The sequence below is a fragment of the Narcine bancroftii genome, chromosome 8, assembly GCF_036971445.1.
Source record: "Narcine bancroftii isolate sNarBan1 chromosome 8, sNarBan1.hap1, whole genome shotgun sequence".
In the NCBI taxonomy this organism is placed as follows: Eukaryota; Metazoa; Chordata; class Chondrichthyes; order Torpediniformes; family Narcinidae; genus Narcine; species Narcine bancroftii.
In genome coordinates, this window is record NC_091476.1 from 100,949,096 (window position 1) to 100,976,252 (window position 27,157).

At 40.2% G+C, this 27,157-nt stretch overlaps 1 protein-coding gene across 1 annotated transcript in view; it reads right to left on the bottom strand.

Moving 5' to 3' along the window:
- Positions 1-8,807: 8,807 nt before the first annotated feature.
- igsf9bb (immunoglobulin superfamily, member 9Bb) overlaps positions 8,808-27,157 on the bottom strand; it is a 390,832-nt gene continuing 372,482 nt past the window's right edge. Inside the window, exons 14-18 of the mRNA XM_069896285.1 lie at positions 21,583-21,809; positions 20,228-20,312; positions 19,947-20,108; positions 11,467-11,512; positions 8,808-10,755 (exon numbers count right to left, since the gene is read on the bottom strand). Of these exons, the coding sequence (XP_069752386.1) occupies positions 9,075-10,755; positions 11,467-11,512; positions 19,947-20,108; positions 20,228-20,312; positions 21,583-21,809 (2,201 nt within the window). The 3' untranslated portion in view covers positions 8,808-9,074. The remainder of the gene's footprint in view (positions 10,756-11,466; positions 11,513-19,946; positions 20,109-20,227; positions 20,313-21,582; positions 21,810-27,157) is intronic.

Below are 27,157 nucleotides of genomic sequence, written 5' to 3' on the forward strand. Positions count from 1 at the left end.
CAAGCAGCTTGGAGGTGAAACCAGTCCATTTAATTTGCACTCCTTTCCCCATCGTAATTCTCTCCCTCCGCCATCATCACTGTATATCTACAATTTGTACCAACCACAAGTGCCCAGCATAATTTGCCAATGCTTCTTCAGTGCTGTCCTGCAAATACATGGCTTTATTAGCTGAATGACAGGAGGCATATGGTAATACTAGCACATTTTCTCCAAATAACACCCTATCTTAGAAATCTATGGTTGGCTCAAAGCCCTACCAAATTGTTTGAGTTTCTCCTTCACCTCCCTCTGATTTACGAATGGAAAATAAAGGGTGGCAGATGCCATAAAACCCCATCTCGGAATTGAAAAAAAAAGAATTAAAAGGGCAACGCAATGTAACTCTATCACAGTTTAACAGTTCTTAGCAAACGATATTACGAAAATAGGTGAACTTATTTAAATTCAATATAAGATGAGGATAGAACAGATGATCTTACAGACAGTTTACATCCAACAAATTCCAAGAATTAATTTGCTAAATTTTTATTGCATGCCTGCCAGGCAAGTATATTCTTTAAATAACGAGGTGTTACCTCGGCCTGCTACAGAGGCACAATATTTCAGATGTCACCTCATCAGTGCTTTGCAATTACAGCAAGACTTCCTAATAGTTGTGTATCAATCTCCTTGAAATAAAAGTCAACTTCATTTCTGTGTTCTAATCACTTTCTGGCCTGAATGACAACTTCACTGATTCTCTTACGAGGTCACCTATGGTCTCAAACTATTTGAATAAGATTCTGATTTTCACTTTTTCCTCCAATAGTGAATAATCTTAAATTTTCCCAGGTCTCCATGAAATGTGTTTTTGCCCATTCACTTAACCTGTTTATACCCATTTTATAATTTCTGTGTCTGCACAACTCATACTTACATCTTTGTTTCTCCAGTCAGGAAACATGAAGAAGTTGGGCTTTTTAAACGATGAAAGGAATTGAATATAATTGAAATACACATGATCCTCTAGACCACTTGATGAATGACACCCACACAGAAGGTTAGTCTCCAAGAGGATGATAAAGCAAAAAAAAGGGACTCCAGATGGAGATCATTTCAATTTCAATTCCTGACCCCAAAAGAGGAAATCAGCTTCCAGCAAATGAGAAGAGGTCTGCATTTTAATATGCAGACCTAGAGCATGGTAACAGGCTCTTCTGGCCCACAAGTCCATTCCTCCCAATTAAACCCAAATGACCTGCACCCCTTTACGTTTTGAAAAGTGGAAAGGTGAGAATTGATTGGGGGAGGGTGTTGTTTTTGCCTCTGTGAAATGAGACAGAGGTTAGAAGGAAGAGAGAGAGAGAGAGACAGACAGACAGACAGACAGACAGAGGTGGGAGGGAGGTCTTAATGGAAACCGGAGAAGTTGATGACAATGCCATCCTAAAGCAATATCATTTGAATTTTGTACTATTTGACTAGTTTTTGGTAAAAAATCATTTCAAATATATCAGCGTTAAAATGCATCCTGATTTAGGGCCAATCATATCCTTCATTATGCCATCAAGTGACACTGCTGTAGTGGCTGCTGGTTTTACTGCAGTCAGGTACGCCTCATGGAGAAACATTGGTAATGGAGTACTTCTTGCAGTGTTAACACCAATGCAAACATTGAATAAGCATCACAGCCGCTAAATGCTGGGAAAAATATTTCCTATTAACTTCAGCACTTTCTGTGGACTTTGGAAGTTGGTGGAATAGTCTGCAGTAAGCTCGGAGGCCTCTCAGTCAATATTCCCTTTCCTCAGCTGGTTCTCCATTAAATAATGGCAAGGTGGTGCAAGTGACTGATTCATGATGGTTGCTGGTTTTACCTTGAACTCTATTTTATCTCAGTAAATGGTCGAAATTGGAATTGTGAAACTAGTGCACACCTGAAGTCCTAACTTGAATTGGACATGCCTGGTCTAATTTACTGATGGTATTAACAAGCTTCTGTTTTATTTAGTGAGTGTCACTTTGGGGGTTGGTGCAGGCTGCAACCATTCACAGTTTTAACAACATTTACAAACCGCATGGTACCATCAAGTCCAAACTATAAACAAGATTGATGTTCTCAACTAAGACCAAGTACAATGTTGTTTAATTCAGGAAAAACAGATGGTGAAAGGTGGTCATGTGATTATGAGTCATGTGATTGGGACACTTAAAAAAATAGAATTCAGTATTGATCAGCCAGCCATCTGATAAACACAGAGGTGGAACGACTGTGTGGAAATGGACATTTCAGCGGATTCTCCCTCTTGGGGGAATTTTTGTAATGGTCATTTTGATTGATCCATATCTGGGTAAAGGAAGAAGGCTAATTCCTTCATTGAATTGTGACTATAGTGATTGTCATTTCAACTAACCCATGCCTGGGTTTTGGAAGCTTTTTGGAAGTCACATGTTTCATTTCCCCCATGCAAGGAAGAGGGGAGTGTGACAATCATTCATATGAAATGATTTTTCTCTAGAAGTAACTCAACAAGGCTTGATGACTTTTCAGCCATCTGATTAGTCAGTGTCTCACCTCCTTCGTGATTACTTCTGTGCAAGTTTAAAAGTCTGAGTTTCAACACAGGATTTCGAAGACTGAACTTTGAATTGATTTTCTAGAATTGGGCCTAAGCTGTAATGGTTTGAGTATTCCACACACACACACACATACACCCACACGCACACGCACAAGTATATTTGCACAGAGTTGGGGTAGATTAAGTAAGATGTTATATTATTAGTAATTGCTAATAAATATAATGTTTTAAAAATAACACTGTCTTGGTGAATTTCTATTGCTGCTGTTTTGTGATATAACAATGGGCACTATTAACTAAGAAATGATTAGCAATACAATCTACTCCAGATTCAATTGATTTTCATCCAATTTACATATGAATAATTGGAGTTAACTGATCCATTTCTTGGCTATTTATTTCTCAGTGAAAATTATGAAATCTTCTTTAACTCAAAGAATAACAGGAAGGATGTGACTGGCAGTTAAATATTCCTGGATTTCCTGCTATAGGTGTGATAGAATGGAGGGGTGGGGGGGGGGGGTATGGCATTACTTGTCAGGGACAATACAACAATGGTTCTGATGCATAATAGATTGGAGGGCTCATCAAGGGAAGAGGTGTGGGTGGAATTTAAAAATAGAAAAGGTGAGGTTACAATTATTGGGGTGTATTATAGACCACCTAGTGGGGAGTAAGAAATAGAGGAGCAAATGTGTAAGGAAATAGCTGAAATGTGCAATAAGTGCAGATTGTGTTAGTTGGGGATTTTAATATTCCTAATATAGATTGAGAGACACATTCAGCGGAAGGGCTGGATGGCTTAGAATTTGTAAAATGTGTGCAGGATAGTTTTTTGCAGCAATATGTTGAGGTATCCACTTGAGAAGGGGCAGTGTTGGATCTACTGTTGGGGAATGAAACAGGGCAGGTGACTGAGGTGTGTGTTGGGGAGCACTTTGGATCCAGTGATCATGGTACCATTAGTTTCAACATAATTATGGAATGGGATAGGTCTGGTCCAATGATGAAGGTTTTTGAGTTGGGGAAAGCCAGATTTGATGAAATGAGAAGGGATTTGCAAGGGATTTGGGCTGGTTTGTTTTTTGGGAAGGAGGTAGAGGAGAATTGGACGACATTTAAAGGTGAGACTTTGAGGGTGCAAAATCTTTATGTTCCTGTTAGGATAAAAAGCAGGGACAAATGTTCTAGAGAGCCGTGGTTTTCAAGGGAGATTAGGAAGTTGGTTTGAGATAAATGGGAGGCCTACATTAAATACAGGACGTATTCCACACACACACACGAAATGCTTGGAAGATACATGGATTGTAGAAGAAGCTTAAGAAGGAAATTAGGATAGCAAAAAGAAGGTACAAGGTGGCTATAACGAACAGGGTAAAAGTAAATCTGAAGGGTTTTTACAAATATGTGAATAGCAAAAGGAGAGTGAAGGACAGAATTGGTCCACTAAAGAATCAGAGCAGACAAATGTGTGAAGATCCAATGAGATGGGGGAGATATTGAATGAGTTCTTCTCATCGTTATTCACTAGGGAAAAGGATATGGAATTGTGTAGGATAAGTGAGGCAAAAGGGGTAATTATGGAAAACACAGGGATTAGGAAGGAGGGGGTGTTGGAACTTCTGAGGTATATAAAGGTGGATAAGTACCTTGAGGGAAGTCAGGGAGGAAATAGCGGAGGCTTTGACAGTAATTTTTCAACAGCCACCGGAGAAAGATGTGGTGCCATGGGATTGGGATGTTGCAAACGTGGTTCCTCTGTTTATAAAGGGTTCCAAGTGTAGGCCCAGCAATTATCGGCCAGTAAGTTTGACGTTGGTGTTTGGTAAACTAATGGAAAGTATTCTTAGCGATAATATATATAAGTATCTAGAGGGGCAGGGATTGATCAGGGACACCCAACATGAGTTTGTGAGGGGAAGGTCATGTTTGACAAACCATGTTGAATTTTTTGAGGAAGTAACTAGAAAGGTTGATGAGGGTAGAGCAGTGGATGTAAGTCTATATGGATTTCAATAAAACCTTCGATAAGGTTCCTCATGGAAGTTTGGTGAGGAAGGTTCAGGCGCTGGGGATTAATGTTGAGATAGTCAGATGGGTTCAATGGTGGCTAGAGGGTAGATGTCAGAGAGTCATGGTGGATAACTGTCTGTCAGAATGGAGGCCAGTGATGAGCGGTGTGCCTCAGGGATTGGTGTTGGGTCCCTTGTTGTTCATCATTTACATTAATTATTTGGATGATGGAGTGATAAATTGGATGAGTAAATATGTGGGCGATACAAAAATAAGGGGAATTGTGGATAGTGAGGATGGTTTTTGGGGACTACTTAGAAGAGTGGGCTGAAAGGTGGCAGATGGAGTTTAATGTAGATAAGTGTGAAGTGCTTAATTTTGAGAAGAATAATCAAAATAGGACATATGCAGTGAAGGGGAGGGCATTGAGGATTGTAGAGGAGCAGAGAGATCTTGGAATAATGGTTCATAATTATTTGAAAGTGGATTCTCATGTAGATAGGGTGGTGAAGAAGGATTTTGGTTTGCTGGCCTTTATAAATCAAAGCATAGAATATAGGAGGTGAGAGGTGATGTTGAAACTGTTCAAGGCATTGGTGAAGCCAAGTTTGGAATATTCTGGTCCCCAAGTTATAGGAAGGATATCAACAAGGTAGAGAGGGTGCAGAGAAGATTTACTAAAATGTTGCCTGGATTGCGGTATCTACAATACAAAGAAAGAATGAGTAGACTGGGCCTTTACTCATTGGAGCGTAGAAGGTTGAGGGGGAATTTGATAGAGGTATATAAAATTATGTGGGGGATAGATAGAGTAGATGTGAATAGGCTGTTCCCCTTGAAGGTAGGTGAGATTAGAATGAGGGGTCATAGGTTAAGGGTTAGGGGGAAAAACTTTAGAGGTAACATAAGAGGAAGCTTCTTCACTCAGAGAGTGGTGACAGAGTGGAATGACCTTCCGGAAGAGATGGTTACAGTTCCCGTACTGTAATTGTTATATGGTCATATAGTTATATAACTGTCTGCTGCTGCTTTTCTGTGTTCAAACCTTTAATCCAATTTTCAACTCATTCTTCCTAATTTTTCACCTTCTTTTAAGTTTGAGATTCTAGTTTCAAATTGAAACTTCCTCCAGAGAAACCTTTGGTATAAGATGGCTGATCGATCCTGTTTCTTTTTACGCAGCTAGATGTTAAATAATTAACTAATAAGGACTGAACCTTAATCAGCTCTGGTTAGATTGCAAGAATCAAAACCTGAATAGCAAATGCACAATTTGATATGGAAAGACATGACATGTAGATACTGAAAGCATTTAACAGAGTGTTTAATCTGGTCATTTAGATAACTTGTTGCTCTTTTTCTTTGTATTCATCTAATTTCTGGACATCTGAACTTGAACATAAATCAGCTGGAGAAAAGCCCTGCTACTAATCTGCAGTTTGCATTCATTCCTTCAATACAAAATCACTGAACTATCAAATGACGTGCATTTCCAATTTTAAGAAACTTACAAACTTTTATAATGGAAACAATATATAGATACATATCCATATCAGAATTGAGAATAGATCTCTGTGAACTAATTCACACCAGTATATAATAAAACAAAAGACATCGTTTCAGATTTTCAGCATGGCAGGTTTATCCGAACTTCCAGAGCACTAGTTAGAAAGTTGCAGTGGGGAATTTGTTAGCTAATAACTCAGCTTTGAAGGAAGCAGACGCTATTTCCAGACAACTACAGCAGTAGCTTTCTCAAATTGAATCAGTTACATAATAACCTTTGCTTGCTGTTAGAAGTTGGACAAAAAGACAGTTATCGGTTCATTGTTAGCTGTGTCCTTCTGATCGATTCATCTATCATATATGGAGAGTCTTTTAACTGGCCCCCTGGATGTGGCCAGATAGATAATTTCTGTGATGGCGTAAGCCCAAAACACATATAAGTGGCTGAACACCTTGAATATCTCACCTTCTGTGGAATACTGTGCTCATTGTAAATTGGCAGTGAAGTTGGCAGTTCTTGCAGGGCCTGGGCTAACAGTCCAGCTGAAGGGGTAAACCAGGAAGTTGTAATGCAGAAGAAGGATTTTGAGAGGTAATCATCCCAGAACTTTGCTCAAGGTTTTCTGCAGCAATTGCATCAGCAGAATTTTGGCTGCACTAATGAATTCCTTGAATAAACATTCTGTAAATTTGTAAACTCACGATTTATGGCAATATGGTCAGTAAAGCCAAGCCTTGACTATCTTGACCCTCCTTTTTCCACTTTTACACCTTCTTCGGGTTAATCTCAGTCTCTTTTAAGTATTTTTGAAGCAACCAGGTAATCCTTGTGTAATGAAAAACATCCTAATCATGCCTTTTCTTCCTTCTCTTACCGATAGAAATGCTTGGCTGGTCTACAAGTGGCCCCAACAGTGTGAATGATGGGCACCCAAATGAAACATGGGATTGTCTGATTGGATGGCAACAGCATGACTTGGTACCAAAACCTCCAGTGCATCTTTACAAGTTCAGATCTGAATATTTTTTCAATGCTAGAAATGGGATATGGTGCTTTTTTAAAAAAAAAACACGAGGTTACCTTAGGACTCAAACAAAGAGCAAACATCATGTTTCACTTGAAAGGAATGATGTACAGTATTTGATGTTGGGGTAGAATGAAGAGGCATTTTGCTTCACTTCCAGTTATTTTGTGAGAATGTATTGCACTAGATTTTGGAGACATTTTTGTTATTGATTATCTTGCAAAAACTTTTCCATTTAGAAAACTAAATTTGTAAATAATTTACCCTCTTGCAAGGAATCACATTATATTTTGCACTGATTAGGCATGGTTCAACTCAGGTTTGCTGAAACTATCACTAGATTAGAAATATTCAATTGCAGTTTGGTGCACACATGCTTAAGATCTTAACATGAAATTTCAATTTAAAATGAATGGATGAGTACACCTGTTAAAATGGCAACAGTCGATGTCAATGGAGTGTACATGATCTTCTTAGTTTAATGTGGCAAACAGTAATTTCTAGGATCATTAACCTTCATGAGAAGGGAAAACATGAATGTAATCGAAATACTGATGACAATTTCAATGGTGATGTTTCGTATGATTTTTTTTATAGTGTAAATGTAATTGCATGGGACCCCATGCAGTCAGTGCTACAATATCTGGCCAATCTTAGCAGTCCAAAATATTTCAATATGGAAAATCCAACAGAGCCTTCTGGAGAAATCCTAAACAACTTTATTCTGAAACTGAAATTCCTTGCTACTCTTCATCCTGCATTGTTTTACGGCATTTACTAACTATTCCCAAAATGAAAAATGCTGAAAATGCTCCATCTTATTGTATAAGATGTAATTGAGTTTTAATTCTGTACCAAGCCAGAATTGCTGGTCAACAACCTAAAAAAAAATATTTTGCATGTTTCATGAGTTCCTCAGGTAAAAATATTTAAAATTATCCTTATTAATCAAAATATTCCCATTACTATGCACAGTGTGGTTTCAGATACTAATGGTCGTTTTGTTATTGTTTCTGGGAAATTACATGAGAGCTAGTGCAGTTGTTCTAGTGAACCAGTGCGGACTCGAAAAGCCAACATGGCCTGTTTCCACTCCGTAAATGGTTATATGGTTATAAAAGAGCTTTAAAAGTCCATGATGTATTTAACTTCTACCTTAAACATTTATAGAGTGTGAAATAAAGTTTGGAATGTTGAATGGGAGGTTCAAAAGTTAACCAAATGTTGTTGCTGAGAAACTCATCCCCAATTTGTATTGTGAATGTTGCAGTGGTAATGAGGTACACTCTGATTCTGAAACTCAACTGAATGAATTTTGAGTGAGACTATACAATGCATTTGGGGGCAACTGACCAGGGTTGAATATCTTGGCATGTGGTTTTCCTACTTTCCATTTTGCTATGTGATTGGCTGTTCAGCAATGACATCACTATAGTTGGACACCAGACAGTTCCCGGAGGTGGTGTCTAACACCAACTGATGCCAGCAAAAGTGAAATTCACGTCACAGAGATTCCTAGGTATACATGTCCAGGTATTTATGAGGGCAGTGGCAAACTCCATTATTTAGCCAGTGACTCCAAAAATCTAAGATACTAATGATGTAAACACTGGGCATTGTTTCAGTTGTCAGTGATGTTATTTATACAATCATTTCCTTCACTAAACATTGAAGTCCTGACAGATATTACTTGTGACCTTTGCCCATGAGTTTGACAACAAATAATATTCTGATGAATTACAGTTGCATTAGATCTTTATCCATATTTAAAATCTTATTAAGTTGTGACACCATTAGTCTAATTTTAGCTGTCTCTCCCCTCCCCAGCTCAACAACTCTGTTGTACTGTCAAGGGTCATGCACACATAAAGGCAGTTATCCGGGGACACAGGAATTCCACAATAAATCATAAGGAAGAAATCAAACTTGCTTTCCAACCAATCTGGTTCAACATTCTTTTTTCAAATACCTACCCTGAAGTAGATAAGTGTGAAGGTGGGTGTTCAAAAGGAGGAATGTCTTCACTTCTCCTCCTTTGGGAAGGGATCTGACTATAAAGCCCGCTGCACCCTGTTGCAGGGGAAAGGGATCCTGTGTAGCTGCCTGTCGAAGGTGTCAGTGCCAGGTGAGGTCTATAACTGGGGCTTCCTCGTCTGCTGCCCTGGCCAGCAGTGCTGCTTTGTGCTGGTGAGGAGGACGGAGAGGACCTTCTGGATAAGCTAACAACAGCAGGAGGCTGAAGGGTAATTTCAGACATCTCCACAGAGATACCTGCAGGAAAGATGCCACGGGAGGGCTGCATAACACTAGGTCGAGGCCGTGGACGGGATGCGATCTCTGGGGAGGCGTGTCGGGAACTCAGAGGACTCTGGCTCAAAGGGGAGAGCCGGGAAGGCTGTAGAACCACCTGGTGTAAACTGGCCTCAGTCCTTCTGCCTTGCCTGGGGCTAGGTCTGGGTCTGGGTCGTGGTTCGTACCACCTGGTGTCCAGACTGAATGTGCTTGTGCCACTGGGACCAGCCTGGCTGGCTGATTCAGTGTAAGGCAATGTGGGTGCACTTATACCATGGCTGGTATACTTTAGCTGCCCGTGGCTGGTCTGTTGCATAGGTTGATGTGGATGTTTTTGAGAGAGAGCGGCATATCCTTTAGTTTTGCTGGGAGCTTTGCCAGTCTGACTCTTTGGTGCCTCCAGTTGCAGCACACTGGGGTAGGGTGCTGATCCCTGGAGTGAGGATGGGGGGCCACCCCTTGGAAGACCAGCCTTTGGCAGTGTACTCTCAGGTGTATCTTGATGGTGCGAGAACAGAACTGGAGAGCTTTCAATGCTGCTTATAGACAATTTCTTCCTTCTCCATGGTTCAGGAGACCGCATTGTGGTTGGAGTATGGGTCAAACGCAGGGTGCTAGTGGACGTGATCAAGTGCTGTCCATGGGGATCTCCGTGATCTGCGGGTAGAGTGGGATGACCAAAGGGTCCTTCAGCAAGTAATAGAGGTGAAGACATCACTGAACTGAGAGGACTGATATCTGGCATGTAAAATGGCTGACCTTCTTGGTCTGCTGAGCTATGGCTGAGGTAGCCATAAAACTGGCTTTGAGAGTAACCTTTAGCAGGTCGCCTTGTCTGGCCGGTGGCTTGTAGTCTGGCATCTAAGCCTCCCATGCTTTCGTCTGCTTTCTGGAACGATGAGCTGTATGCTGGTGGCTGTAGGTATGACTCTTGACTCGATGAAAGAGGTGAAAGCTGCGGCTTCAAGCCCATAATGGCAGTAGGAGTCAGTGTTTCGTTGTTTTCCTCATCGGACTGCCGGAATTCAGGATAAGTTTCTGTCTCTTCTGCAAAAGGAAAGCCCTCAATCCTCCTCGTCTTCAATGATGTCTCCATCTCTGCAGGATCCATGATGAAACGTCCGTCGGGGCCTCTGCTGATGAGTTCGATAGGGGTGGTCACATCAGCCTCAGCCTCATGCTTGGAGACACTGTACTTCTTGCTGGTTATTGCTCGCTTCGTCTTTTTGTACAGGGACATTTCCCTTTCCCTGCCAGGACTCATCATCTTGGCATGAATGGCTTGGGCATCTTCCGAGGAGTCTGATGGAGCTCGGAGTGTTCTCACGCTTTCGGGACTCACCTTTCCTGAGGAAGATCTGAGAGACCAAAATCAGAGGTAACAGTAACCCTGCATACTTTCATGTTTACAATTTTGCTATTGTCCAGTGAAGCAAAGCATTATTTTATTGCTTTTGCTGCCATTATTCATCAATAACAAGTTCTTCTGGATATTAATTTAATGAAGTGGTGGCAGTGAGAATACATTTCATGGAGATCGCCCTCATTCAGGGAACATTTTATCAGTTATGCATCAATATTATGAATAGAATGCAATTTAAAGTAATAATAAGGGAGTTTATACAGTTAGTTGATTAATACTGCCAACTGATGTGTGTTTTACAGCAATGGATACCAGAGCCATTTGGCGGTGAATTAATGTGCTGTGTATAGTTCATACCAAACTTTGTTTATGAAACATAATTATCACAGATTAATGATTTAAGAAGAAATCCTCCAGCATCCTGTAGGAAAACTGTAAATTACATATAGATTTAGGTTCTTATTTAATAGGATCTATGCAACTAAAGTTGCCAGACTTCAGCTCACTTGCAAGCAGCACATTATAGAACAACCATTTATTTTTGTTCTTTTTTTATTGATTGTAAAACAAAGTCTAGTGTTAGTCTAACATTGATCTTACACTGAAGTTTGCCCATCATCTCTGAGGGAATGATTTAAATCAATCACATTGATTTATCACAGACAAACGAACATGGACAAAATGATAAAAGGGGCTGGTTACTTACGGGGATTCTACACTCTTTCGGCAGTGTGTTATTGAGAGAGGAGGATCTGGAGAAGAACAAGCATGTGCATTAAACAGCTGGAAGGAAATCAAACCATTAAATATTTGAAATACTTTTCAAACAACAGTATGGCCACAGAATGTTATCATAATAAAGCAAGCTCACATGGTACAATACAAGGGAGTAGATCTTGAGAGTGAGTGATCTCGGCAGTTCATTGCTCTGCAGAGTTTCATTTCCATTGGGATGAGATGAGATGCTCTTGTGTCATAATATTTTAGATGTGTATTATATACGAGGTTCCATCCAAAAATAAAGTTATGCTAGCATTGGTTATCATGTCAATGCCTATCTATGGCACAAGACCTCGCTTGTTACGTTCCCCAGCAATTGGAAATGTAAATACGTGTGGCTCAGAGAACAGAGCTTAGCCTGCATTGGTCAGATAGCAGCAGTATTTATATATGAAAAAAAATGTTTTGGGTGACCCCATTCCTCAGAGGAATAGACCACAGGGAAAAACAGCACCTATATTGGCATCAAAAGAGCATTTTAATATGGACAGACTGCATAGAATCAGAAGATGAAAATCTTTCACTGGGACTGACTCTCTCACTGGTGATAAAACACATTATGGAAGGATTTGCAACTCATCTGTCTGTAAGTTATTAATGTTGTTACCTCACCACAGATTCCCTCAATATGACTGTCATTGAATATAAATAGGTTGATATCAATAAAAAATAACTGGATGAGTGATAATTTGTCAAAATGGAAGAGTTCCATTTCAGTGGTCAAACATTTCTTAATTTATTGAATACATACATCATCAAACAGAGACATACTTTGATTTCTTCTCAACATTGTTTTGGCATTCAAATACAGAATAGTCAATTCATAATTGCTGATGTACTGGCAGGTCAAATACATTATTTTGCCAGTAGCAAGAAATAAGCAGAATTCATGACGTTGGAGTATGGCTTACAAAATGTTTTAATTATCTTGGAATCCTTCAGTTTACTGAGTGCAATGCAATAGCTAGAAGTAACTTAATTTCAATATCATGAATTATGAAGCCAATCTCATTCACATGGAATTTTCACATCATATATATTCAATAAATAGATACAAGAAATTAAGGTTTCAAATAAATTGAGGTGCAACTCATTTTATTTTCAGCAATCTTTGCTGATTGATCCTTCACATGTAGACTGCACCTTTGTAATGTTAACCAAGTGCTTTAATTGCAAGTTCAGAATAACGCCTCTATTGAGCATATTCTCCAAAAACTCCCTAAGAGATTTGGAAGTGCTGGCAGTTAATTCTCAAGGACTGGAGACCTTCAGCAGATGGGAGGTAAACTGCTAAAATCTTAGATGCATCCAATCCATTCTCGGGAAGTAGGTTGCTCTGGGCAAAACTTTTAAAGAGGTTACCTGTCATCCTTTTAACAAAGTCCTTACTTTTAATCCAGGGTAGCTTTGTTTTCGGAGACTCTGGAAATGCAGCAAACTAAAAAAGGTGAGAAGAGCCAAATTCATGGGGTATGTGTCTTGATGTCACTGCTCATGGGCCAAAAGAATTTTCTTCAGGTGTATCACGTTGCTATATATTGTGAAAACTATCCCTTCCACTTCCTGCAGCAAAATAGGAGCCATTTCTGCTTCCTTCCTGATTGGAGTTTCATTAAGTAGTAAGTCTGCAGAAGAACTATGACTTCATGCATTACCTTGAATAAGATTCAGAAAACAGCAAAGCTAAAGACAGTCTGATATATCAGTGAGTCGTATTATGCACTGAACCTTTGAGTGCACCCTTTTTATATTCAGGGTTTTAAATCCTTCCATCCTGATATTGTTCAACTCTTGTCTCTATCATACAATCTTCTGCATCCTCATGCCATGTCTATGACTCAATGGCACTTAAAATAGTGAGATCTTTCAACTGCTGTTGGTGTGCCCTGGAAATATCACTTTCGGCCTGCGGAAACTGCAACACTCACACAGCAAGTCACTTCGTGGAGTGTCAAAGCAACAACTCTGCCACTGAAGGCTGTAAACTGAAATACTGCTGGGAAGGAAAGGGCAGAGAGTTATTGAGTAATACCATTAGATGCAGAAGTGAGAGGAAAGCCAGATCAATTGGCCAGCTGCCAGAAATCTGGAGCGAGGGAACCATGCTTCATGGGACAAGAACAACTCATTCTGGTGGAGCACAGAGCAAAACGACCATGCACAGAGGAAGCAAAACATAAAAGAATGAGGTTGTAGAGACCTGCATTACAGTAATGTGCATACATTATACTTTGATTCTAAAATTTCCTTCCACTGCAGAATTGACTTTTATAAGGATAGCCATCATGCATACAAAATACTGGTGTAATGCTGCATGTAAGTATTTAAGATGCCCTGCCAGCCCTTGTTTCTGATAATTCAACTAATTGTCTGGAAGATAAATCTGTCAAGGGATGTTCATAACAGTTTTCCATTATAAGCACACATCCTGAAAGACCCTGGCATCTTTCATTTTACCCCATGATATGCTGGAAGATGAAAACTTATCAGTACCTCAGTTGAAAGCAGTGGTGCTGAACTAAATGGGAAGCAAAGATTCTATCTTTGAACAGTGAAATTGGATATAACTTAGTTATAGCTGGCAATGCAAGCGAATTTACTCAGTGCCAATGAACTAATACTTTCAGTGCCTCATACAGCTATGAGATTACACGCTTCCACTTCGCCTGTACCACTGTTTATCCGGAAGACTAACATGGTCCTTTATAGCAGCATACAAATCTGTGTTGGGAAGGAAGAGGGGGGGGGGGTGGGGGGAAATGGTCCAAAACAATGACAATCAAAGACTCTTTGAAGAGGTTCTCCTTGAAATTCTTCATCTTGATAGCATCTAGAGAATTAGGGCATTTCTGCAGCCGGTGGAGCTGGTGTCATATAATGTGTTGAATATGTCACCTGAACAAAGTCTTTACAAGAGTAGCATTGCAAAGCAGATGCTTTCAAATGAGCGCTGAGATAGGATTATGGCATTTTTTTTTGGCATATTTTTTTTAAGAAGAGTTTCTGCAGGTGCACACATCCATCTGCAGCCAAAGTTTTCCTGGAAAAAAGTTTTGTTAAGCAAAATTTTGTGGAAGGAGAAATGCTGGACATATTTGGGCATTCTATGCCTGGAGTGTGGCACACTATTCAATAGAGTGCAAATAGATATGTAAATGAACTCTTTCTAAATCAAGGAATACTGCTCTGGTGGATGCTGGAAGGATGAAATTCCTTTGGTTCATCAAGCATCAATCAAAAATCTTAGGCTTATAGCAGGCACATGCCTTGCTTGCAATTTAAAATGAGTGGCAAACCTCTTCTGTTCTTACTAATCCTTTAGGATTCTACCAAAGGTTGTATTTGAGGGTCAATGAATCCAATATTCCATTTGGCAAATGCTGTAGATACAACACAATAAACAGCACTTTACCCTTTAATTGGTCATTGAAACAACAGATTGGAAACTCTCCAGCCAAAATGGTTGATCTAGAGCCTATATCATTTAAAGACAGAATTCTTTCCAATAAATTTAATCAGTTATCAACATATTCAGTGCAATTTTGTAGAAAAGCACTTTTCCCTAACAATTTGAAGTTTGGAAGAAGCCAAGAGGTCCATCTGCTAGATGTTGAAATCAAGCTGACATAAGGTGTTAAGGGCAAGATCTCAGTGCAGAAGTTGCAAAATCATCAAATCACCATCAACTTTCCTTCCATTATAATGTGAGGGTGGTCCTGATTGATGCTGATTCTAGTGGTTCCATTTTGCAGCCTGAAGCATTCCATTCCAGTCTGATCACATTTAGGCTTGGGTTCAGAAGTGATAGTACATACTTCCACCACTGTTTCAACATCAACATCAGACCAGAATCAAACTCTCACCATTAACGTGACTAAAAGCTAAATGAAGCAGTTGGACTTCACTCTTGATTTAAAAACAGAGAAAAATGAATGGCTCTTTTCTTGATTCATTGAAGCCTCCACAAAGCTCATCAGGTTTATAATGGAAAGCTCAGGTGCAGATGCAACATCACTCATGAAAGTCAATGACATCTAGGACAGACCAAGGTCCCTGATCATCATCCTTGCCTCAGGAATCTGCAACTACCTCATTCATCATTTAAAGTCTATACAAGCTACATGGAACAATGCAGCAATTTGTCAGATACTAGTTGAGGTAATTTCTCAGCCTCTCAAGCACAACCATCATGAAGGAGAAGTGGAGGTGATTTGGTCTGGATATGCATTACTTTTCCTCCTTCACCACGAGACGAAAACTATGGATTTCCAAAAATACTATTGTTATGGAACTGGAAGGTTCAAGATTCAATGAGTGGGTTCAGAGCAATGAGCAAGCATTAAAATGCATCCCTAGAAGAATAGTTAATGCATCCCAAGAAGAAATTAATGAATGAAAAGCATATTGGAAATACTGTATGTCAAAGTTACCAAAGTGCAAAAATACTAAGATCAATGAGGAAGTATGCAGATAGAATCCAGACCTGAAACAGTTATCTTTTACTCCAAAGGATGTTGCGTGACCTGCTGAGTTTTTCCAGCAAAAATATTGAGCTGTACTGATATGACCATCTTGAGCTTTTGATGCCTAAGTTTTGCAAAATATGAACAATTCTTCTCAATATTTAGTTCATCAAAAATGTTGCTAGTTCCTTTTACATTTTCTGACATCCGTTCAGATTTTTAATCTTTGACTGAACTAACATTAAAAATGTAATGAAAAGTACATCACTTCTCTATTCTTTGCTAAATGAATGTGTTGTTATGTAAAACAGGAATTATTCTCTATTTGCACACTCAGTCACCCATCATACTTTGATACATTTGTCCTGATTTTTGATTAAGTGCTGGAAGACTGTGTGCAAAAATTCTGAAAGTATGTAAAACGCCATCAGAAATAAGAGCAGAACTAGACTATTCAACCCATCAAATGTGCTCCACCATTTAACCATGAGCTCATCCATTTTCCCACTCTGCCCCACTGCTCAGCCTTCTCCCCACAATCTTTGATGCCCTGGCTGATCAAGAAGATATCAATCTCTGCCTTAAATATGTCCCTATGTGTCCTGTTGGAAAAAAAATTACTTATAATTTGAGAAAAAAAGCACAATACATATTCACACACACACACACACACACACTTGGTGTACCATGGCCTATCCTGGTACAATCCAGCAGTTTTTCTTTTCCTTTCATTTTTCTCACTATGTTATTATATAATCTAAAATGCGTAAGTAATGACTGACTTGGTTTGGGGTTAGGGAGGGGTGTGATTCTCTTTTGTAGTCAGATTTAATCTATACTAATATGATGGATGTAAATGAATGATTATATACTACATGTATGAAAAATCTAAAACAAAGTATTTTTAAAAAAATGTCTCCTATGTGCAGCCTAAGTTAACAGTGGCAATTAGGAAATTTTCAAGTAAAACAGTAGATTGTTTGAGCATGATATTTCAAATTTCACACTATTATTACTTAAATTCTTCTCCTCCTCCTCCTTCATCTCGCCCCTCATGCTTGACAATCACTCGTTTCCACTCCATTTCTGTGGATTCCGAGGTGGACTGTTGAGGCCAATGTGGGAAATGCAGATTCTTCCACAGTTGGGGTAGGGTGGTTTGTTTAAGTAGATTTTGAGCTCCTTTAGCTCTTTCTACTACACTTCATAGTGTTCCTGAAGCCTGGATTCAAAATTCTTCAGGTGTTCATTGATAAATATAACACATTCTATTCTATCAAGGGCCATTTTCACAAGCTGTTAAGTAAAAAGTATTTAATTACAACTAAGGAAGTATTTGTCACTGGAGCTGTGGTTCAAGCCGTCTACATTTGATCCTCTTCTCTTGACGTCCCTTCTCCTTTCTGGAAATGCTTTCCCCATTTCCCCAAGGGCAGGGGAATCAGAAAAATACTACTGAAAAGTTAGGGATTCGTTGACTGCAGAATATGGGGCCAACACTTTTGGAAATTAAATAAATGAAGCAGCAAATCAACAAAAGCACTTGCCAAGAATCCAGGCAAATTTGAGCAAATCTGGTGGTTCTCTCAAGGCAATTGATGGATGTTTTTTAAAAAAATATATATGGAGATACAACACAGTAACAGACCCTTTCAGCCCACAAGCCCCTGCCACCCAAATACACCAATCAGCTGATAAACCCCCTTCATTTTTGAAGGGTGGGAAGAAACTGGAACATCTGAAGGAAACCACCTGATCATGAACAGAACAAGCAAACTCCTTACAGATATTGCCGGATTCGAACCCATGTTGCTGGCACGGTAATAGTGTTTTTGCTAATCCCCATGCAAACTGATTTGTGAGTCCAGCCTTATTATTTATTTCTCATTGATAAGCAGAGCAGTTTGTTTCTGATAGATACACACTCGACCATATACCTTTCATTAACAACAATAAGCTATTTATTTTCATTTACTTTTAAAACTGTGATAAAAGAAGACAATTTGGTATACTATATGACATCAGCCAGAACTACTGAACAATAAATAGGAAGAAACCATGAGTATTTTTGGAACATATTGAATCAAAGTGGTGACATCTGAGGAAACATCGGAGACATCCCAGTGAAGCAGTCAAGTTTAGTTGGTTTCTTTAAAAACACAATACTGGAGAAACTTAGCAGGTCAAACAATGTACCAGAGGGGCTGTATGGCACCTGTTGAGAATGACTGTTCCAGAACATGGCTGATGTGATCCAAGAGCAGCGAGGGGTTGGCCTGGGGAGAAGTCTTTATTTTCTCTCTTGCCTGACTTAGGGACATCATGAATAGAGTGGTGGCTGACCACAGAATGAGAGAATGAACCCATGGATTTCTCCCTTCTAGAACAGCAATGCACCTGGCTGTGGCTTTATTTATTTTAACTGAATTAAATAAAGCCATTAATTTGTGATTTCGTGTATGTACTCTGACAATAAATCTGAAATCCTTTTTCAATCCTGGAATGTGGACATTGGTGGCGAGGATGACATTGAGTGTTGTCCAGAAATATCCCTGAAGGGAGGAGGAAGTTAAGAGAAACTGTTGGGCCTGAAAGCACACGGAGGCCAAATTTCATCAGATTTCCCTGTGAAGCATGTGGTATTTTCTGAAAATCCATGACTACCATTATCAAAACTAACTTTTAATTCCATTTTTATTTAATTATAATAACTTAAATCTCACAAATGCTGTGTTAACTATTGATTCCAAATCAATGCTCCATTCCTTTGGCTATTGTCCAATAAAGCAACCTGGAAATTACTGAATCCTACAAATACAGGTCTCAGTCTGAGTTGGCTAATGTCATCCCATAAAATGGATGAGGGAAACCCCATTTGTACCTATTTTTTTATGCATAAATAACACACAACCATCAATGTTGCTGTATTTGCTCTGGTTTCCTGGTATGGTCCTGCCCATCAGGAAATCAGATGAGGTGCTTCCTGGCATGATTCGCCTAATACTGATGTCACTTCCCTCTCACATTTTTAAAATATTTCTATTCAAACATAGAAGTAGGCCATTCAGCCCATTGTATCTACACCAATTCTCAGAGCTATCACATAAAACCATTCCTCCATTTACTTTTCTGAAGCTATTCTCTCTCACGTGCCTACTGGCTCCTTCTGATCCCCACCCACTCCCCCCCACCCAAATCCTATCTAACGAATCAGGGTAATTTACAGTAATCAATCAGCAAATCTTTGGAATGTGGAAGGAATTAGAGTACCTGGCACATGAGGCCACGGGGGAATGGAGTGCACTAGAGGTCAGAGCCTAGCTTGCATTGTTAGAATTAAGACACTGCTGCACCATGTGGAGAGACACTCTGGCTCTTTGCAAATGTGATGGCATCATCAACATGCACACAGTGTATTATTTACTGAACAGTCATTGTTGGAGTTAAACATCATAAATGCGACAAGTGTCATAACACACCATTCAACAAGCTGAGAGTATTGAAACCTAAATGCTTTAACATGCCTCCCCGGATATTGCTTTTATATGTTGAATATCATCCTGAGATTTTCATCTTTCCAAAGCAGAAGCAACCCTTTGTACAGATCCAAGCTTCTACAACTGAAAACTGGGGTTTGCAAATTCCTTGATCAATGGTTAAGACTTGTCACAATGGCTTTAGAGCATGATTGACTCACCGTGCTCTGGGGAGATCAAGGAGTTATTGGAAGGAGGGAGGTGTCAACTAGGATGAGAGATCTTTAAGAGTGCTGGCTAGATTAGATATTTGATCAATTTTTTTTTGCTGCCTTGTAACTTATCACTTGTGACTTCTACCTTTGAACACTTCAGTTTATGGAAAATGGGTACAATCCAATTTCTGGACATTTGCCTTTTGAGTCTATATGTGTCCCTCCCTGAAATGATAGGCTGCTCCGACTTACCCCTCTTTCTCTTATTTTTCCGTTTCCGCTGCCTGTTCACAAAGCAAGCAGCCAGAGTGCTGAATAAAATGGCTGCAGCCAGGAAACAAATGGTGGCGACAATCCCAGCCACAACTGGTCGTGACAGGCCTTCCTCTGGCACCTCAGGGGGTGAAAAGATGTCTAAGAGCATAGAAAAGTGGTTACAGCAAACAACAGTGGCCTATGCATTTGAATGACTTCTCTCAATCTTTATCGAGTGGAGGCTTCATTATAGAGATCATATCTGAACTTACCCTTACCTGAACTAGAAACCCCAACGATATTACTTGGCTCACTGATCAGGTCCTGCATGACAGCCATTACATGGAATTCATACCAAGAGTCCTGACAGATGGAGAAAATAAAACATCTACATTTTATTCCATTATCTCTGTAAAGTCTGATTCCTATTCTAGAATCATTGAACATTACAGCACAGAAACAGACCCCTTCAGCCCTTTAAGTCTGTGCTGACCATTTTTTTTGCATAGTCCCACTAACCAGTCCATAGCCCTCCATACTCTCCCATCTATGTACCTGTCCAAATTCTTCTTAAATATTAAAATTGAGATCACATTTGCCCTAAAATGTCTTTCTACAAGGATGTCCTTTTTGCCTCTGAGAATTTGTATGCCAATTTTCAACAGGAAATGACCTGTACTTTAATGTTTGGAGTAGGGTTGCATGTTGTGTTCAGGCAAAGGCCACACCTGCAGCCCTCTGCCCATTCTGCCATCATTTTGATTCATTGAAGAAGCTCTGCCTGATGTGGATGACCCCTGCCCGATCCAAAGTCTTCTAGCCCCCTTCCAGGTGTTCTTTATGCCTTTAGAGAGAGGTTTTCAGCTCATGAGAAAGATGAAACTCTCACTTTATTCATTTAAGGTGGGTTTGTTCCCATTGAAATAGTTAATTCATTGCATTGTCCAGATTGTAAAGCAAAAGCCTTCTAAGGACCTCTTTTGATGCCTTGATCATTAAGGGAGAGAGGAAGCAGTTCACCTGCCCAAAATTCATCTACTCAAATTGGTTGGGTTCAATAATGGTTTCACGCTGAAAGATCAGTCCCTATATCAAAAATGTACCAATCTGATGGGATAATAGAGTGAACAGGTTCCATTGAAAGGATGCATCAGTTCCATGTCAGGGGAGGGCTAGGCAGACCATGAATTGCCCAACACCAGCTGAAGAGAGGTTACTGGTTTGCTCCAGTGCTCTGGTATGGGAGTACTCCTCCAAGCTCTTCAGACACCATGTGTGGCCCATTGTCATTCAGGTTCCCCATTCAGGATATCTTCAGGACTAGAGACGAGGCAGAGCACTCAGATGGTGAACACACTGACCATGTGCTTCCAAAAGGCATTGTATGGTTACAGGACAGTTGACTTAATACCCATTTTTGGGTGCAAGGGAAGCTGCTCTACAATGTTATTGGTTCAGCTGATCACATTTAAAAACCTTATCCAGTTTCAACAAATTAAATCTAACCCCACCCACCCCAAATAAATCATGCTAATTGGCATCATTTAAACCTCATGCCAATATAGTAGGTCTGTCTTGCATCCACTGAGAATTCTTTGAAGATTGTTTCAGTTGTTGATTGCTCATGCCTTACCAGAGATAACTCCTTGGTCAGCAGTTCTGTTTCAGTCCCTGGTATTGCTTCATCTAAAATCTCCCACCTCTCTCCCACACGGAACTCCATGATATAATGGTTGATCGGATAGCTGTGGTTGGCTGGTGAAAGCCAAGACAACAGTACTCCTTGGTGTGTTCGATTGGCTGTTAGGCACCTTGGTGGAGAAAGCAGCACCAATGGCTCTCGGGTTGTAACAGGGAAAGCTGAAAGAGTGAGTAAGGTTATATATCCTTCTGCTAAAGTAATAAAACCATTAAATATTGAATGCAATACAGAGCCTCCAAACACAAACTCCATAACACACTTCTGCATTGAGAAATAAATTATTACTCCCCTTTATGACTTTTCCTCTCTCTAGCTATAAAGTAACAGGATGTGACATATTGTATGCCAGACTCTTTTCTAAATCTCTTTGCTATAAGTGTGGTGTTGAGGGATTGGAAGACTGATAATATAGTAAAGCAGTATAAAGGAATTGACCATAGGCCGAGAGGCTACCATATAAGGCAGGTCCTAGTTCATTAGTAGAGTGCTTAACTACAATGAGATGTGGATTTAAGATAATTAGAAAAGTGAGTAAACATTTTTCACTTGAGGAATAGTGAGGGATCTGTGTCTCACTTTTTGACGCAACAGAGACATGTCAGAAATTACCTGGACGAGCACTTACAGTCACCCTATAAAGCTCCAGACTAAAAGTAGTTGACATGAACCTATCACTCAGCATTTTGCAGTCATGATAAAGGTGAATAACACTTTGTGGCCTTTCAATTACTTCCATTTAATTTTATTATGACAAATACCACAAGGATATTAATTCCTTAGCAGCTTAGTTATGTTTTTCTTAGAAAATCTTCATATAAGTATGAGAAAAATTGAAGTTTGGTGAATCTTTGTGAATTCATTGCTTTGTGTGGTCTGTGGAATCCTGCAAATCATTAAGGTCCAGATGTAGTTCTGGTCTTCAGCAAGCCAGTGTTCTCAGTTGGGATTCTACTGATTTTATAACTGGTCTCATGGATATAAAATATTCATGTTTGGACATTACTTAAAAATATCTGTACCAGGCAATGGTGAGGGAAGAAGTTGGCCCAGTTATGGTGCCACGTGAAAGGATCAAATATCTTGCTGACTTCATTATCCAGGATCACAAAAGATCTACCTGGAGACATAGTAAAATTCATCTTCTACGGACAACTTGACAAACCCAAGAGTTGCTGCCAAGAGTTTGGAGCCATGTGGAAAATGCTGCCTTTTCCCAAATATTATCTTAGGTTTTGAGGTCCGTCACTTACTATAATGCGCTTAATAGCACTCCATTGCATTTCTAGCAAGAAGACTGAATATGTGTAACTATCAATGGGCAAGATTTTTTAGATAGGTGTCTGTTTGTCATTGATCTGAGAAAAAAAGTGGCCAGTGAGATTTTCTCGGCTTCAGAGCACAGAATTTCTCTTTTTGTTGTCACCAGTTTGAATTTGGTGGCCCTTTTGAACATACAGCACAGTAACAAGCCCTCAGCCCACAAGTACATGCGATTCAAATACTCCAATTAACCTACAGACACGGTACATTTTGTGGGAGGAAACCAGAGTGCCTGGAGGAAACCCACATAGACACAGAAAGAACGTACAAACTCCTTACAGACAGCACCAGATTCGAACCTGGGTTGCAGGCGCTCTAATAGCATTGCGCTAACCACTACACTAATCATAATATGTAGGCCAATAGCGAAATCTGTTGTTCCATGTGTAATTTTAGTATCCTTAGTGCGTTGGAAACATTTCAGAGAGGATTGACAAAGCTAATGCTCACTACCTGGAATGTGCAAGTTTTCTTTTAAGGAAAGGTTGGACAGGCTAGATTTTGTATCCAGTGAGTTGATTGAAATATTTAAGATCTTGTGTGCTCTTGGCAGGGTAGATTGGAAAGGATGTTTCTTCTGGTGGGATAATCTAAAACTAGAGGTCATTATTTAAAATTAAGGGCTTTCCTTGTTTAGGCAGGCAAGGTGCTTTCCATCAGAAGGCGAGAAGTCATTGGCTAGTGGAAGCAGAGTATATGCATATTTTTAAAGCAGAAGTACTCAAGTGTGTTATAAGCAAGGTGGGTGGACAGTTAGCACTTCTCGTTGGGATTGTAGAGTTGAGGCAACAATCAGATCAGAAGCAGAATTTATTGTCATGAACAAGTCATGAAATTTGTTATTTTGTGACAGAATCGTAGTGCAAACATTCAGATAAACCAACACAAAAATAAATTAAAATAGTGCATGAAAAATGAGGCAGTGCCTTTGGTTCATTGATCACTCAGGAATCTGATGGCAGCGGGGAAGAAGCTTCCTTGTGCTGCTGTGTGCTTAACTTTAGGCTCCTGTACTTTTTTTCCCCGATGGATAGAGGCTGTTTTCTTAAGACACTGCCTCTTTCAGATATCCTCAATGGAGTGAATTTTGATGGCCGTGATGTCGCAGGCCGAGTTAGCAACCCTCTGGAGCTTTTTCTTGACCTGAGCAATGGCATCTCTGTACCAGACAGTGATGCAACCAGCCAGAATGCTATCCATAGAAGTCTTCGGTGACATACTGAATCTCCTCAGACACCTCACAAAGTATAACTGCTGGCGAGCCTGCTTCATGATTGCACTGACACGGAGACTCCATGTCGATGCAATTATCTCATTAAAAGGTGGAGCTGGGTCAGGTGGTCCACTCCTCCTCATAGTTCATTTGCTGAGATATGTATGTTTGTATATTAAATAAAAGCTGAAATGTTGGAACAACTCAATAGATCAGGTAACATCCATGGAAAGAGAAAAAGTCAACATTTCAGGTCAATGACACTTCATCAAGAATGGGAGAGGGGTCTTCAGTAAGAGGGAGAGTGGTGGAGAAAGATGATGAGTTGAAACGGAATTCCCTCTGTTCAAACCACCCCTCCCCTACCTTCTCTCATACTGAAACCTACGCATATCCCTCTCTTGACAAATTCCAGCAAAGCAATGCAGACCTGAAATGTTGACTGTTTCTCTTTCCACCGAGCTTACCTGACCAACTGAGTTTTTCCATAATTATCTGCTTTTGTTTCAGGTTTACAGCATCTACAGTCTTCAATTTGGGTGTAAGCAACAGGATGGGCTGATCAACCAACCAATCTTAAGTTTTCTCACCAGCAAAAATGTTTCTGTGAAATATAAATCAGATTTAAAGTTGGGAGGGAGTTGGATCATTGAGCTCATCAGGGAATAGTGCATTAGGGGATTGATTGCCAAGTTAAGGAATTGCTGAGTCGAATTTGGTGCCCATAAATTTTTAACTGGTATGCCTATGCACAAAATGATCATAGTGCGTGTAATAAAGAAGACACTTTAGCTTTGATGAGTTTCTTGGTGGATTGTATACTGTTTTTCATTTGTGGTATCGTTCTACTGCAAGTTCTGCCATCTGGTGGTCAGGCTGAGAACTTCTAAGGATCCTATTTATTGGTTCGTTTCCAGATTTGAGTGACCATGGCAGGAACTTGTGGTGAAATGACTGCAGAAGAGGTTGTAAAAGTAAACAACTAGCAGATCACAAACATGCAGCTGTATAGTCACCATCTAATAATCTGAACATCTACACAATTTCCTCATTTTAGTTTTTTTCTGAGGCTTTTGTTTTTGCCATTTAAAATGCTCATAAAATATAAGGCTTGTTTGTTGCATCACAAAGCCATGTCATTGTGCTCATAAGGTACATACACAAACACTTTCCTTCTTTAAATCTGGTCAAAATATTAAAATTTCCTTGCGCATGATTCTGTAATATATCCATATTTTGTGATGTACCTGATTTTAACTTATGGTTTTTAAATCAGCAAGTTTTGCATTCGGTGATTCAGTATTGGATCTGAGAGTTGGAGGTTCTGTACTTAATTCTCAATTGAAAAGATAGCCTGCCAGTCTTAACGATAGATATTACAGCCCTGCAGTAGTGCCAATACAAATCCATCCTCCTTGCCTCTTGCATAGTTTTTCCTTATCCACTTCTCCTCTAAAGGTTTCTATCAAAATTGGTATTTGCAGTGAAGTTCTCATAATCCCTTGTGAATACATAATCTCCTACTGTACTGTGGATAACCATCAATTTCACTCTCGTGATTGACTTATTATCGGGGAAAGCACTTTGCCTTCTTTTCTCATTGTCATACTTCAATATGCATTTGTGTGCAAGAACATCACAATAATATCTGAAGTTACAAACAATCTGTGTAATGCAATAGAAGAATCATATTTCCTGTGTGTATCAATTACTATCACTGAAATGCGAATCTTGTGGCGAACTGCGTCACTCCATTATCAAACCGGCGTCCGTAGTTGCGGGCCCCCGGAGGATCGGAAGTTCCCAGTGACTGGCAAAGGACATCTGGGGTTGGGTGATGGTGACGGCGTGCCAACTATTTATTTAAACTCCCGCAAAGGTTCTATTAAATCTTCTTCTTTCTTTCTTTGGCTTGGCTTCGCGGACGAAGATTTATGGAGGGGGTAAAAAGTCCACGTCAGTTGCAGGCTCGTTTGTGGCTGACAAGTCTGATGCGGGACAGGCAGACACGATTGCAGCGGTTGCAAGGGAAAATTGGTTGGTTGGGGTTGGGTGTTGGGTTTTTCCTCCTTTGCCTTTTGTCAGTGAGGTGGGCTCTGCGGTCTTCTTCAAAGGAGGTTGCTGCCCGCCAAACTGTGAGGCGCCAAGATGCACGGTTTGAGGCGTTATCAGCCCACTGGCGGTGGTCAATGTGGCAGGCACCAAGAGATTTCTTTAGGCAGTCCTTGTACCTTTTCTTTGGTGCACCTCTGTCACGGTGGCCAGTGGAGAGCTCGCCATATAACACGATCTTGGGAAGGCGATGGTCCTCCATTCTGGGGACGTGACCCATCCAGCGCAGCTGGATCTTCAGCAGCGTGGACTCGATGCTGTCGACCTCTGCCATCTCGAGTACTTCGACGTTAGGGGTGTAAGCGCTCCAATGGATGTTGAGGATGGAGCGGAGACAACGCTGGTGGAAGTGTTCTAGGAGCCGTAGGTGGTGCCGGTAGAGGACCCATGATTCGGAGCCGAACAGGAGTGTGGGTATGACAACGGCTCTGTATACGCTTATCTTTGTGAGGTTTTTCAGTTGGTTGTTTTTCCAGACTCTTTTGTGTAGTCTTCCAAAGGCGCTATTTGCCTTGGCGAGTCTGTTGTCTATCTCATTGTCGATCCTTGCATCTGATGAAATGGTGCAGCCGAGATAGGTAAACTGGTTGACCGTTTTGAGTTTTGTGTGCCCGATGGAGATGTGGGGGGGCTGGTAGTCATGGTGGGGAGCTGGCTGATGGAGGACCTCAGTTTTCTTCAGGCTGACTTCCAGGCCAAACATTTTGGCAGTTTCCGCAAAGCAGGACGTCAAGCGCTGAAGAGCTGGCTCTTCAGAGAACAAAACAAAGGACTCTACATCACCTTTGTTGACCTCACCAAAGCCTTCGACACCGTGAGCAGGAAAGGGCTTTGGCAAATACTAGAGCGCATCGGATGTCC